Source organism: Polypterus senegalus, chromosome 2 (assembly GCF_016835505.1).
Source record: "Polypterus senegalus isolate Bchr_013 chromosome 2, ASM1683550v1, whole genome shotgun sequence".
Taxonomy (NCBI): domain Eukaryota; kingdom Metazoa; phylum Chordata; class Cladistia; order Polypteriformes; family Polypteridae; genus Polypterus; species Polypterus senegalus.
Window position 1 is genome coordinate 78,202,759 of NC_053155.1, and position 13,298 is coordinate 78,216,056.

The 13,298-nt window shown below is 33.5% G+C and overlaps 1 protein-coding gene across 3 annotated transcripts in view; it reads right to left on the bottom strand.

Annotated features, from left to right (window-relative positions):
- Positions 1 to 41: 41 nt before the first annotated feature.
- Positions 42 to 13,298, bottom strand: part of pdxka (pyridoxal (pyridoxine, vitamin B6) kinase a) — a 49,990-nt gene continuing 36,733 nt past the window's right edge. For all 3 annotated transcript variants that reach the window (XM_039744034.1, XM_039744037.1, XM_039744036.1), the window contains exons 8-12: positions 13,201 to 13,246; positions 11,423 to 11,534; positions 9,948 to 10,084; positions 7,462 to 7,528; positions 42 to 4,672 (exon numbers count right to left, since the gene is read on the bottom strand). In XM_039744034.1, the coding sequence (XP_039599968.1) occupies positions 4,560 to 4,672; positions 7,462 to 7,528; positions 9,948 to 10,084; positions 11,423 to 11,534; positions 13,201 to 13,246 (475 nt within the window). In that variant the 3' untranslated portion in view covers positions 42 to 4,559. The remainder of the gene's footprint in view (positions 4,673 to 7,461; positions 7,529 to 9,947; positions 10,085 to 11,422; positions 11,535 to 13,200; positions 13,247 to 13,298) is intronic.

Sequence of the window (13,298 nt, forward strand, 5' to 3'; positions counted from 1 at the left end):
ACAAAAACACACTGATTAAGAAAATTCAATGTAGACATAAATATGTAATATAATTATTTATTGCATTATAACATACATTTTAAGAAATGCGGATTTGTACACTACAATCTTCAAGTGTAACATGTTATAAAATATTTAAGACTCAAAAACCAGGTCACTAAAAACTTTACCAGACAATCAAATACTTTTCTTCATTTGAAAAATAAAAAATCACTCTTTTGACACAATTACAGAGGTGAAGGTGAAAGGAGGGGATTCCCCTCGACTTTATATTAGCACATATAACAATAGTAGAGGATTTTTCACTTGAACACAGCAAAACACACAAGTGCCTTTTCCATTCCTCACCTAATTGTGATAATTTTCTTTAACGAAAATGTACAATAGAAAGCCAATTGTCCTGAATCAGCTATCATGACTAGCTAGCTCCCACAGATTTCACAAAGGGGTAGGATATCACTTTAAAAATGTGTCACATTTAGTAAATTCTAACAACATATGAAAATCAAGTACATATTGAAAAACACTAAGAATCTGAATTACTCATATGGGAAGACAAAAACCAAGCTGCTTAAGAAATTTTATTAAAGTTGCCTTTGATTAAATTCAATTTGAATAAGCAAAATCAGACGCATCTGTTTTGGCACACAGCTGGCTTTACGTTAATTATCCCGACATCTAGAAACTTTCTCAATCAATGGTACTCACTGTTGTAGACAAAAGGCACCCCAGCATCAAGAAAAATAAAATTTAGTAGTTTACTAAACAATAAAACTCCATTTGCTCATATAAAATTGTGATTAAGAAATTTGCACCATTTAAATCAAAGTAGGGAAAAAACATTTTTAACAGAGCTTATTTAAGTCTTTATAAGAACATAATTAACAAGAAATTAATGTTTAGCATAATTAGCAATGATAAAAAAAATGAATAAAGATAGAAATCAGAAAAAGTCTGAAATTATTCTCAACATACAGTATTTTAACGGCTCATCCTGAAAGTGCTTTTGGCTGAAGGCTGCTTCACACTGGACTTGACACTATTTTTCTTCCATTTGTATACAGGACAGACCCTGGCTAGTCCAGGACCTCAGAGTGATTATTGCTTTTCAGGCATACAAAACAACGAATTTCCTGCTGTGGCAGAGTCAACATGTAATGCATATCCATACAATTGCATGATTATGGTGACGTAACTGAAAGTGGAGAAAGCTAGTTTTTATTTTTCTTCTCTTCTACTCCAACAGGCAGCCTAACAGGTCTAAGACTTTGGACATCTTAGGCCATTTATTTTAGTATGAATCTAAATTTAAATATTACTCTGAAATGAAATAGATTTGCTTAAAATACCTCACTAACATTAAGCTCCATTGGCAATGTATTTAAAACAAAATGTAGATCATTAAATGGTCATGTTCCCAATTTCAGTCTCACATATCTGTCATGTGAAGACTTCCAGGCCTCTCACTTCATTCTTCTGCTAATTTTGTGTAATGTGTGAGCTGGCCTTGCACTTAAATCGTCTAAAGGTAGTGTGCATACGTCATCTATTACTATAAAATGTATGACATTTTATTCTAAGAGACAACATATATAGTAACTTTAAGATAAATATAGGGACATGCTTCTGGAACAGCCTTAGCTGGAGATCATTCCAATGACTTCACAGGTTTAAAAAACTGTGCAATGTTTTATGTAAATGACAAAATGTTTTATTATACAGTGCTTAAAATATTTTCTGTAATGTGTGACTTCATGTTGAAAAGTATAAGACTATGTTCAGTTCTGTTACTTTTATATTGCTCCAATGTAGTCTCAGAATAATCATAGCATAACTTGCGTTTAATGTAAATTATGCTAAATGATTTGTTAACTTTGTTTCAGTGTGCCACAGCCATCGGTCAGAAGCTAAAAGCAATTATGTCTTTTATATTTTCATGACTGTCAATAATAATAATAATCTTAAAAATACGCCATTTCCAACTTACCATAAAATTTAAAACAAAATATGATGGAACAATTTTTGTTTGACGCATATGTGATCACCCTAACTGTGTTGATATTAAGTAGTACCCTGATTGAGATAACCATTAACACGTTTTTTGTATATCAGTCCCAAAAAGAAAACTTTGAAATTGAAGAACCCAACAATACAAAAATCACAAAGGGAAGTACACAGTATCATTTTACCATTTTCACAGTTGGCAGCAGGGTTCAAGAAGATCTATACAACAGGCAGCAGCTGGCATGTTAAAACCTTCTTTTGGTTTGTCTTTTCAAGCAAAGGAGGAAGTTCTCATTAAAATGCAAGTGCATTTTTTGATATTCAGGTATTAATAATACATTTTTACCTGAAAATCTTCAAACCCTATTCCCCCACTCATAACCAAATAACAAAAAAGACACATCTCAAACAAAGAAATTACAGTACACTAGCTCACAGAAAGCAATGGAGAACACAGTGTGTTTCAGAGTTGCAATAACCTATTTTTCTTGGCTATAAACAATATTATTAACATCAATTTTCAATTAATTGTTGATGCTATTAAAGCCTCCGAAAATAAATATTTTAGCAAAATAAAGATTGATATGGTTTGTATTTAGTGTAGCTTATTTAGTTGTTAGAATTTAATATTTTGAGGATTAGACTCGCTATTATTATCAATGTTCTTAGTTAACTTTAATTTTTAAATCTGATTAATCAATACACAAAATAATAATTAAAGATACAATACAGGACATTAAATTAAAGGTAGTCTGTGCAAACAACCCCTTGATCTGAATGAATGTTGATGAAACAGAATTAGGATGTGCCTAATATTGACAAACCTACACAGAAACTTAATAAAACAATAGCCATTTTATGGAACTGGAGAACAAATGGCTTCACAAAGCATATAAAACGAATCCTAACCTACAATGGCACTCCAATAAAGTGACTTACATATGCAGAAAACAAGATCCATGTTTTCTCAGGATTTTTAAATATATTTTCTCTAACTGCAGCCCACATATAAAATTTTAGTTCTACATAAATAAATAAGTACCACAGTATTCTCCAATAAAGATAAAAATCTCTGTTATAGTTAATTTAACAAAACTGAATCATGTATCCATAATGCCTAGGCAAATAACTAAAAGAAATTAAAAATAATGCATATTCTCGCTGAAGAAAAGTGATAGAAATCACTAATATTTGTGTACCTGGTATGTGAGACAAATGAAAAAAGAATATGGTCAAATGCTGCAAAATTTAATAGCAGTAGTATTAAAATACCATTTTAAATGTACTCCAATGTGAACAGGATTCTCAAACCCTACTTATGTTATCAACATTAGACCATTAATTGTGTCATGGTTAAAACGCCTAAATTATTCCAGCAAAAACTGCGCTAATTGGAAATGGATCTTCTCTGTTGATTGATGTAATGGCTGATTCTGTCATTCCCAATACAGGGATTACTAGTGTATAAAGAATGTTGTAATGGTCAGGTAGTCATACCTTTTTACCTCATGACTGGCCAAAGAAATGTAAAAATAGCTCCAGTCTTTGCTACTCTTCATGTATCACTACAGAAAAATGTGAAGGTTACAAAAATCTTAGAAATAAAAGATCAGTCAAGTATTTGATTAATGAACATCTCCTGCAACAAGAATAATGTAATTGTACCAAGCAGTAATTACAATACAAAATGAAGGTATCTGATCATTTAAACATTAAAATTTCTACATAATAAAAAAGATAATAATTTGGACAGTTATTACAATCATCTATTTAAAAAAGTCCTGTAATTTTGACTTAGAAATATGTTTAAACAAGAAGCTAATTCTGCTTCTTATAGTCTACTTTGCCCGGTACACCATTATACATTAAGCACATTTCTATTTCAAAATGGTAAGCATCTCAGGAAAGTACAGTGTGGAATGTCACATGTCTTATACACCCTGAAGCAACAACAAAATGTGTTACTCTTCCCTTAAATAATCGTTTGCCTACATAAAACGAAAAAAAGATGAGAATCTGAAGGCAAGATTATTTGTGTGACTTGTTCTACCAACTGAACTGTAAAGTATTCAAGTAGATGTGTTAAACAGAAATTGTGCATGGCTCATGGCTGTCAGGGTATTTAATACTAAAGAAGCAGAACTGATTGCAGGCTTTAATCAATTAAAAAAGATAGAGGCTATAATATTTAATATTTACATGAAGCAGCATAGTTTTTATGAAACTAGAAAAATCTATATATGGTCATGTAATTTAAATTGTTTATTTATATATGTATATATATTTATATATTTATTTTAAATTAGCTTGAGTTTAGCTGTGAAATAACAGGTTATTACAGCTCTGGAAGTAGCATAGAAGATGCCTGAGAAAAGGAAACACTATCTCCCTTATCATTAGTATTTCTTTTGTACTTAAAAGTACCATTCTTGCCTTTCTCTGCTCACTAAATTATGGAAATGTTGTGCTCTGTAATAGATCTAAGGCATATATCACATTACAGATTAAATGTACAACAGCTTTACATTGTGCGATATTAGAGGCTGATGTGTGACTTATAACACAGTTGCATGTATAACAATTTCAGGATTCTCAATGTCCTTCTTGCTCTGGACCATGCGAAGCTCCAACTGAGAGGCTGAAGGCTTATTTCCTGGTCCTGCCATGGCTGGGAAAAAAAATGAAGAAAAAGATTTAAAAATAGAAGTACGTGTTTTGTCTAAACCCTACTGGCACATTTTGTTTTTGTCAACAATTCTAAGTCTAAAATGATGTAAGCTAATGAGAAGGATAAAAATTGAGGCTGTGAAAGCCAAGGTCAGAATTGCCCTGTAGAGTCTAAACTATTTGTGCTACATTTGCTGCTCATGATAAATTCAGATGTAGGTGTATCTTTTGTTATGTCTGTGTCTGTCTGTGTGTGCATTACTCTCCATTATAGGTATTATTATAGATGTAAAGTGCAACTGAAAGTCAAAGTGAAAATGAAGGAATTTTCAGAATGACTGTAATAGGAATGCTTCAGAGCAGAATTATGAATGTCAAAGGAGTACCTACATGTACCTGAGGATCTACCATACGAAAATAACTTTTAGGTTGATCTATACATCAGTCTTCAGTCACTGAACCAGCGTTACACAATTCAGTGTCATAGCATTTTAAGGTAACATCAAGCAAAAGGCAGTAGTTAAAAGGCCAGTGTATAACATGTCATTCAGTAGCAGATATTTTGTTTATTAATTTTTCTATTAGATTATTAAACCCTGAAGACAGATAATTAAGTTTAGTGGTTGACTCGGAAAGAAACTGTGAAGGATTTTCATTTCACAACACTACTATATTAAAATATTCTTGCAATTGTGGTGAAGTTCCTATATGTACTGTCAGATGTAATCACATTTCACTCCTTTTTACTGACCCTTCTTTACTGAAATCCCTTCAAAGTGGGTGCAGAAGTATGGTATCTTTTTTTAACCATAGTTAGGGCTGTTTGCTAAAATGTTGCGGATAATTTTAATTGAGAAGAAACAGTCACAAAATCAGTAACAATAACACAAATTCAATCTTCCCGTTCAGATTATTCTTTTTTGCAAAACAGCTTCAAAAATAGCTGAACTGATTGTGAAACTACACAGTCTAGCAACAATGGCCATTGACACTAACACATCATTTCTGCATTATTTTCAGTCTTTACTCAACTTCAGATATCCCTACCAATTGTCAGTCTTCCAGTCTTCTGCAAGAGTTCACTCTGTAAATGGATGTGAGTGCATCTAGTTTAGGTAGGTCCTCTATTAGTGCTTCGTTGGGGAAGAACATTCCATCATGTTTCTGAGCAGGAAATTGCTTCCCAGGGAACGTCATTACTCAATCTTTGAGAAGGAATGTCTGGAAATTAAGTGGGCACTGGAGGCACTCTACTATTACTTGTGGGGTAGGCAGTTTACATTGGTGTCTGACCATGCTCCGCTCCAGTGGCTCTACAGGCAGAAAGATACAAACAGCAGGCTCACTAGGTGGTTTCTTAGCTTGCAGGTGTTTGATTTTGATGCCTGCCATTGTTCTGGTTCTGGGTCTTGCGTCTGGCTGGGCCTGGCATGGACTGTCACTTAGTTTACACTGGTGTGAACAAAGCTGAGGGGTTGTGTCAGATCCCGGCACCCACCAATGTGTACTCGACAACCCCTTATTTGCACTGTATGCTGAAATTCTGTTAAAATAAGTATAGGTGACTGTCTGCTGCCAGTTCAACTGTAAGTTCACTGGCTTACCACGTAATGTGTCTGTCGCCTGATTGTTGTTGCAGGGAACATTTAGAACAAGACACTGACCTGACATTGCTCTCCTTCTGTCTTCTTTTTTGTGCAGGAAGGTTATCTGTTCTTTTAATATGGGAAAGGAGCTAATGCAGGATGACTTTCAGTGTCACTGCTTGTGCGTTGTGTGTGCTTAAGTGACATCTCCCGCTTGAATAAATGTTTTGGGAATGTTCCTGTCTTCACAACAATAAAACTGATTTTTTCCAAAACCTGTAGTCACCTCCTTCTCTCTTGTGCAAGACTGTGATCGACACATCACAATATATATATAATAGATAGAATAGGGATATCAAACAAAGTTACACTTAAATTGATCTGTCTTAGTCACATATTTGATAGAAAGTTGCTATTATTTAAGACACATATACACGTGAACAAAAAGTAGTTTCACACCACTCGAATCATTTTAAAAGAACGAATTCTCTCTTTTTTGTGACGCAAAGTAATAACTTCACTAATACTATGCAAAGCTTCTTCCTCTAATTTGAAAAAATGATTTCTTATGCCTTACATTCATCAAATGTTTAATGGTCATTTTTTAGGTTTACTGATGTTAGGCATTTTCCCCCCAAATATCTTTTTTTCTTCACTTTGGGGTGAGATCCATTAGTTTTATATAATTGCCGGTTTCTCCTCAGCACAACAGTTTTTTCTCTTCACATCAAGCCTTTCTGTTAATTAAGCCATCATCTTTTTTTCACTCAGTGACACTGCAGACATACTCACGCTCATAAAGCATACTATTTCTCCAACAGTTTTCACAAACTTTACCCTTCAATACCAGAGAGACTTCTTTAGAAGTCAGACTAAGAAGTAGCTCCTGGTATTTCTTTCTTTTACCTTTCATTTTGGTTATCACTGTTGCACTTTTTTATTTTGTGTATGAAAATTTAAAAAAATACATGAACAGGCAAGTTTCAGAAGTCTGCAATGATAGGCTGTATATTAACAAAAATAAAACATCATAAATCAGACAGTGTGGTCTGATACATAAGATGTTAAACTGTAAACCAAAGGTCACAACTTCCATTCTCATCACTGACCTAGCCTCCTAACTAAGCAAGACATTTCCTGTGGGCTATGAAATAATAATTTGTAAGTCACTTTGGGATAAAAAAAAGAAATAACAAAAGTTTACCTTTTGCACATGAGATAGTCCTTTGTAAGACATGATGCATAACTGAAAATGTTTTCTCACAGGCCATCTAATAAGAAGAAAATACAGTTAAAGAATAAACATTTACAAGTACAAATATTGATAATGACACATGAATTAGATAAATTCGTTGTCTTCATGCCAGCCAAGAGCCATTTCTAGTGAATAGTACAAGGCAGAAAAGATAAATTAAGATTAGCAATACATTCCCAGCCCTTTTAAAATTTTGTCTAGGTTTCCTGATGGGATTTTTTGCCTTCTTCTTCTACTTCTCTTCTGTCAACTGGTCATAGTTCAACTATAATTTAATTTATGTTGAGCAGTTTTGAACTGCTTTGTTTTACTGTGAAATTGTTAGGTTCTGTTTATGTTGATCAATTTTGAATTGTTTTGTTTTGTTGTGTGTTTGAACAAATCTGTGAAGAGTGCTGCACAAAAATAAACTAATTTGAACTGAATTGAATTGAAGTTTATTCTGGGGTACAAGACACTTGCAGGAGTAATTACTATAAGGAGGCTTGTATTGATCTTATCTATAGCACTTTCAAGAAAAGGCTCAAGGTACAAATCAAACTCATCCAGATTCTGTTCACCAGTGCCATGATATTTATTATCATTGTGTGCACATACAGTAGGTATACTGGTGGAAATGTAGCAACCATTTCATGTCCCTGCAATGGTAATGCTGCAGAAATGGCATGGCTGTGTGACCTTTTGTTCTCTGTACCGATTGTCAGATGTTACTTCCTATTATTTCCTTAATGGTGGAATTACAAAGCAGCTTTTTTTCATTATAAGGACAATTCTACAATTTGGCAGCAATGAAGATGTTTGGGTTTTTAAAAAGAAGATTAATATTTAATATTGAAAAACAGCATTAATCTTGTGTAATATGTTTTATTTTCTAGTTTTTTTTGTACCTTTCAGAACTACTCCTATAGCTAACCAACCTATTTTTACATATTACATCTCTTTCATTTGCTGTGTAAAATAAAACATTTTATACACAGTATATAGATATACTAGAGTGGTATATTTAAGTCAAGACACGTGTCATACAGGTGATAAAAACTGTATTTAGTTACATACTGCTGCTGTTCCACAAAGTCTAGGAGAAGTAAATTCTATAAGAAGAAAATTAAGTCTGAAATCAAATTAAATTAAAGCAGTTTTAATAAGGAGGAAGTAAAAAAAATACCACAAATCAAACATCGTATATGGGACTGAGCATAAATACATGATTGCAATTTAAAATTCACATCTACAAAACAACTTGCGTAAATAACTCTTACTTTTTAAGCTGTCTTAATCAGAAATGGCAAACTCACAACCTATCCTGTATGCATCCTACATTTTACGGATGAGTTTCCAAGAAAACATAACACTAAGATTTCAAGCATGCACTAAACACATTGACTTGTTCTTGTTCTTCTTCCTTCACAGATTTTAAGTGTTAGACATAAGCAGTAATAATTCATTCATTAATTTTTCATATGCAATTACTTCATTTTACTTCAGGTTTATATTAGGATTGGGGGGGCAAACATATCCCAGCATTCCCTAGCCCAAAACAGGAGCCCACTGTGGGCAAAACACTGGTCCTTCAAATTGCACACTCATGCACAAAACTGTGGCCACTCAAACCAGGCTAATATAGAGTCTTCTATCGACTGTTTTATAAAAAAATCACTGGCCAAGGTACCTGTCGGTACTAGAATAATTTAAAAAAATATTTGCTAACTCTTGTCCTATGTTTACCTTCAGGGCCTTTCCTCTGTACTTGCATGTGTGAACATCTCTAAACTGGCGCTCTCCTCTACTTTTGTTAACCAGGCTTCTCAGAGGCTGATAATCCGACTTGCCTAAACAAAGGGCTTACATGGCAGTTCACAAAAGATGTTTCTGTAAAAACCAAGTCATGGAAGATTTTTGCCTTTGATGGAAAACTCATGGCTTGCTGTAGTTTTGTTTTTGCCTCAACTGCACAATGAATGCAGTGAAATGTGGGTAATGTTTTTTGTAAGTAGTGAATATGTTTTTTTTTAACCTTATCTTAAATATTACTAGTATTTCTCTGAGGACACACTGTCCTTTATTTTTATACAGGAAAGGAGTTTCAACACTCTGTTGTCATACTACCAAAAAAAATCTAAAACACTGAATATTTTTGCAGATTTACAAATACATATCAGTGCCAGAAAAATATAAAACCACTGAAATGTTTAAAATTTAAACATATATGCATGGTCTATTCACCCTACATGTACAGTAATGAATAAAACAGCTCAATAGATATTGTATTACATCAACTTGTGTTTTGTACAGAATCAATGAACTGTGTTTTTGTTTTATAAAGTGTTAAATAGGAACTTGTCAGTGCCCATTTTTAGAATTTAGGTAAAAATGTGACCATTGTCTATTGATACTGCAACTTAACAGATAACTTTACATACAAATAATACTTTTACCTTAAAATCATTTGGATGGAGGTGTGTCCAAGACAGCAACACAGCAGCAAACAAATCCCCAGTACCAACAAAAACAGCATCCACTTTGGGAATTTCCATTCGAATTCTTTGCTTCTCTTTAGTACCATCACGTTTAACTGCAAAAATAAAATAAGACTGTTGTGATGAATAAATTTCAAAATCCCTAAAGAAATAAATGATTATTTTCAAAGGCCTACACAAAGTAAATTTGTTAATCTCTGTAGAAAATCAACTGGTGATTCAATGGGATTAACTACATTAATAAAATTACATTTGGTTGCCTACAATGCTACAGCTGTATAAGCACAACTGTTATACTTTTGCATCAACACAACAGTGCTCCTTGCATTTAGACTAGTCAATTTGATCCAAATCTTTCTGTTATTTTCACACTCAAAACCAGACCTAGCTAATGATATAAAATTTTCAGTTAAAAAAACTGTTATACTGTTGAAAGTCCAAATTTGGCCTTTTAAGAGGCATTGGAAGTGGTACAGTATATGAAGTGTAATATCCGCATGCTATATAGTCCTCCTGGGATACTTCAACATTCACATTGAGAATAAAGGAGATACCTGGAGGGTTGTGACTTGGAGGGATGGCCTGGTTGTTCTAAAACTGAGTGATGTATTGTCACTGGATTTCTGTACTATTTATGTCTTGTCCATAACAAACAAATGTGCATACACAAGGATGCATTTGTAGTAAGGATACCTGGTACCAGTATACCATGGATCAAATGTTCACTTTGTGTCATGTAATCTGATCTGAGTGCATATGATCTATACAATCAAGGGTTTAGCTGTCAATTGATCTCTACTTGGTGGTTAACTGGCTCAAACAATCAGAGGGTAAGGTGCAACCACTGGCAAGATAAGGAATACCCAAATATGTAGTAAAGGTGTGACGAGAATAACTAGTGCTTGCCTCTCTTCAAAATGAGTTTAACTTACACCTCCAAAACAGTTTCTCCTACAATTTTCATAAAGTTCAGTGATGCAGAATTTATAGGGTCCCAGGCTATTCCTCCGCAAAGGTGTTAACCTTATTTGGGTGATACTGTTAAGATTCAGAAAAAGAACTTTGAGGGACTCCTAAATGATAACCTCATGAACCTTGCTATAAACACCGGATGGGGTTCAGTTCATCTCTAGCTGAAGTTTCCACAGTGGTTAAACAGCTTCATAATGGAAAGGCTGCAAGAGTGGATGAGAGCTACCGGTAACTGGATATGTTGGAAGAACTAAATATTCTCACTGTTGTGTGAAAGGCAGGAAGAGTGCCTCAGGACAGACTGGGGTTGTGGTTCCCATTTTTGGCTGGTTCAAAACAGATTTCCTCTATGATTGTATTGGACATGCACTATTCACTTATTTTGTCGATTCTGAAAAGCTTTCCATTCTCATTTAATAACATTTATGTTTTTACAACAAAATTAAAAAGGTACAACTTACTTTGTAAATGACTTCCAAGTGCAATCAGGTAATTTTCACCTAAAGAGGAAGGCAAGTCTGAACTTGTAATCACAACAGTATCTGGCCCCATTGAATGCAGAACATCCATGACCTGGAATACAATGGACAAATCCTCACTCTGTAATAGCAATACTTTAAACAATTATTTCTATAACTTATTTGTATAAATGTATATATGTACACATACTATATGAAATGAAATATATCTTTATCAATAAATTGAATGTACACTATGTACATAGTGCACATAGTGTTAATATTCATATTTACATGTGGCATTTTAATATATTTATAGTAGTTAGTTTTTGTTTTTCATATCAGTACAAAAAAAAACAACTTCAGAATGTGTATATGAAAACAAAATTCTACAAATACTACCAAGCACATTCACTAAACATTTGGTAGAACAACTTTTGAAAGACATTATAGGCAAGAGTCATATGTGGTTAAATCTCTACAATTCATTACACATTTCAATACTAAAATGTTTCCTAATTTGTCTTTGCTAAATCAGTAACGCTTTCTTGAGATGAAAGGGGACTGTGGGAGAATTCCAGTCCTGCCACCTCTTCTTAATTGGACTGAGGTCTAGGATTTAACAAACAGCTACTGACTGAAGCAGACGTTTTTCGACCAGGATTTTCTCTGTACTGCAGTGGGCTGGCACCCTGCCCGGTGTTTTTTTCTTGCCTTGCACCCTGTGTTGGCTGGCATTGGCTCCAGCAGACCCCCGTGACCCTGTAGTTAGGATATAGTGGGTTGGATAATGGATGGATGGATTTTCTCTGTATTCAATTTGGACTCTTTTTTTCAAAGCTCTTGACACAGTGATGCAACCCCATATTATGAAGCTGCCATTGGCATGTTTCCAGGAAGGAACTGTGTTCTCAATATTATTCGTGGTGTTACACATAAAAATCCATTTTGGTATCAGTAGATGACAGTATATTCTTTGATTTTTCATTCAGTCTTCCATATCTTATGGCAAACTGCAGTCAATATCCTATTGGAGCCTAACACTCTACAGTAAGTAGTGCAGCACTTCATATAAATATATTTTCTTACTAAATTATCAAGGAAAAAAATGCAATTTTTACATATTGTACAGTGTCTTACAAAAACCTTTGAATTTTCTAGTGATGGAATAAGTAATAACATATTTGAATATTTTAGTAATAAACTGAGCGCACACTCTTTAAAAAGGAAGACCATGCTGTTCAAGTCAATCCACTAGTTTAAGATGAGCTGTGGATTATTTACATATCAAAATACTGTCTAACAAATCAAACAATACAAACACATTTTCAGAATGGAAGATATAACCAGTCTTTCAGTGAAGGTTGACATGGCCTGTACATGAAAAAAATGATAGTATTTAATACTTCATGTGTTTATGGAATTAAATCACAAATTCTTTTTGAAATCAACATATTGTCAAGAACATAAATTGAAGACTAAATAGGAAATAATTTTACCATGCTGACAGTTACTGTATACTTGTATAAAAAAATAGTAAATTCCTTTACTTTATAAAGTGAGATTGCTCCATTGCAAAATGCTACCTTCCTTTGGTGAAAGAGTGTTAACTTCACTTGATGTGAAGAGAAAAATGAAATTTCATTATTTATTTGGTGGCGTTACAAATTTTAAAATGTAACAGAAAAAATAAAATTCTTATTTATCTGGAGAATAAATAGGATACATTTGATGTGTAATATTTCTCAAACAGTACATACTATGCCCTACTCAATACAAACCTCAAGAGCTTCTTTTTCTGTACTAATTTTCCTTCCAGTAAGCAACCTGGATATAAATGAAAAAGTACATAATGAATACTTGTTTACCTGTAAATGTC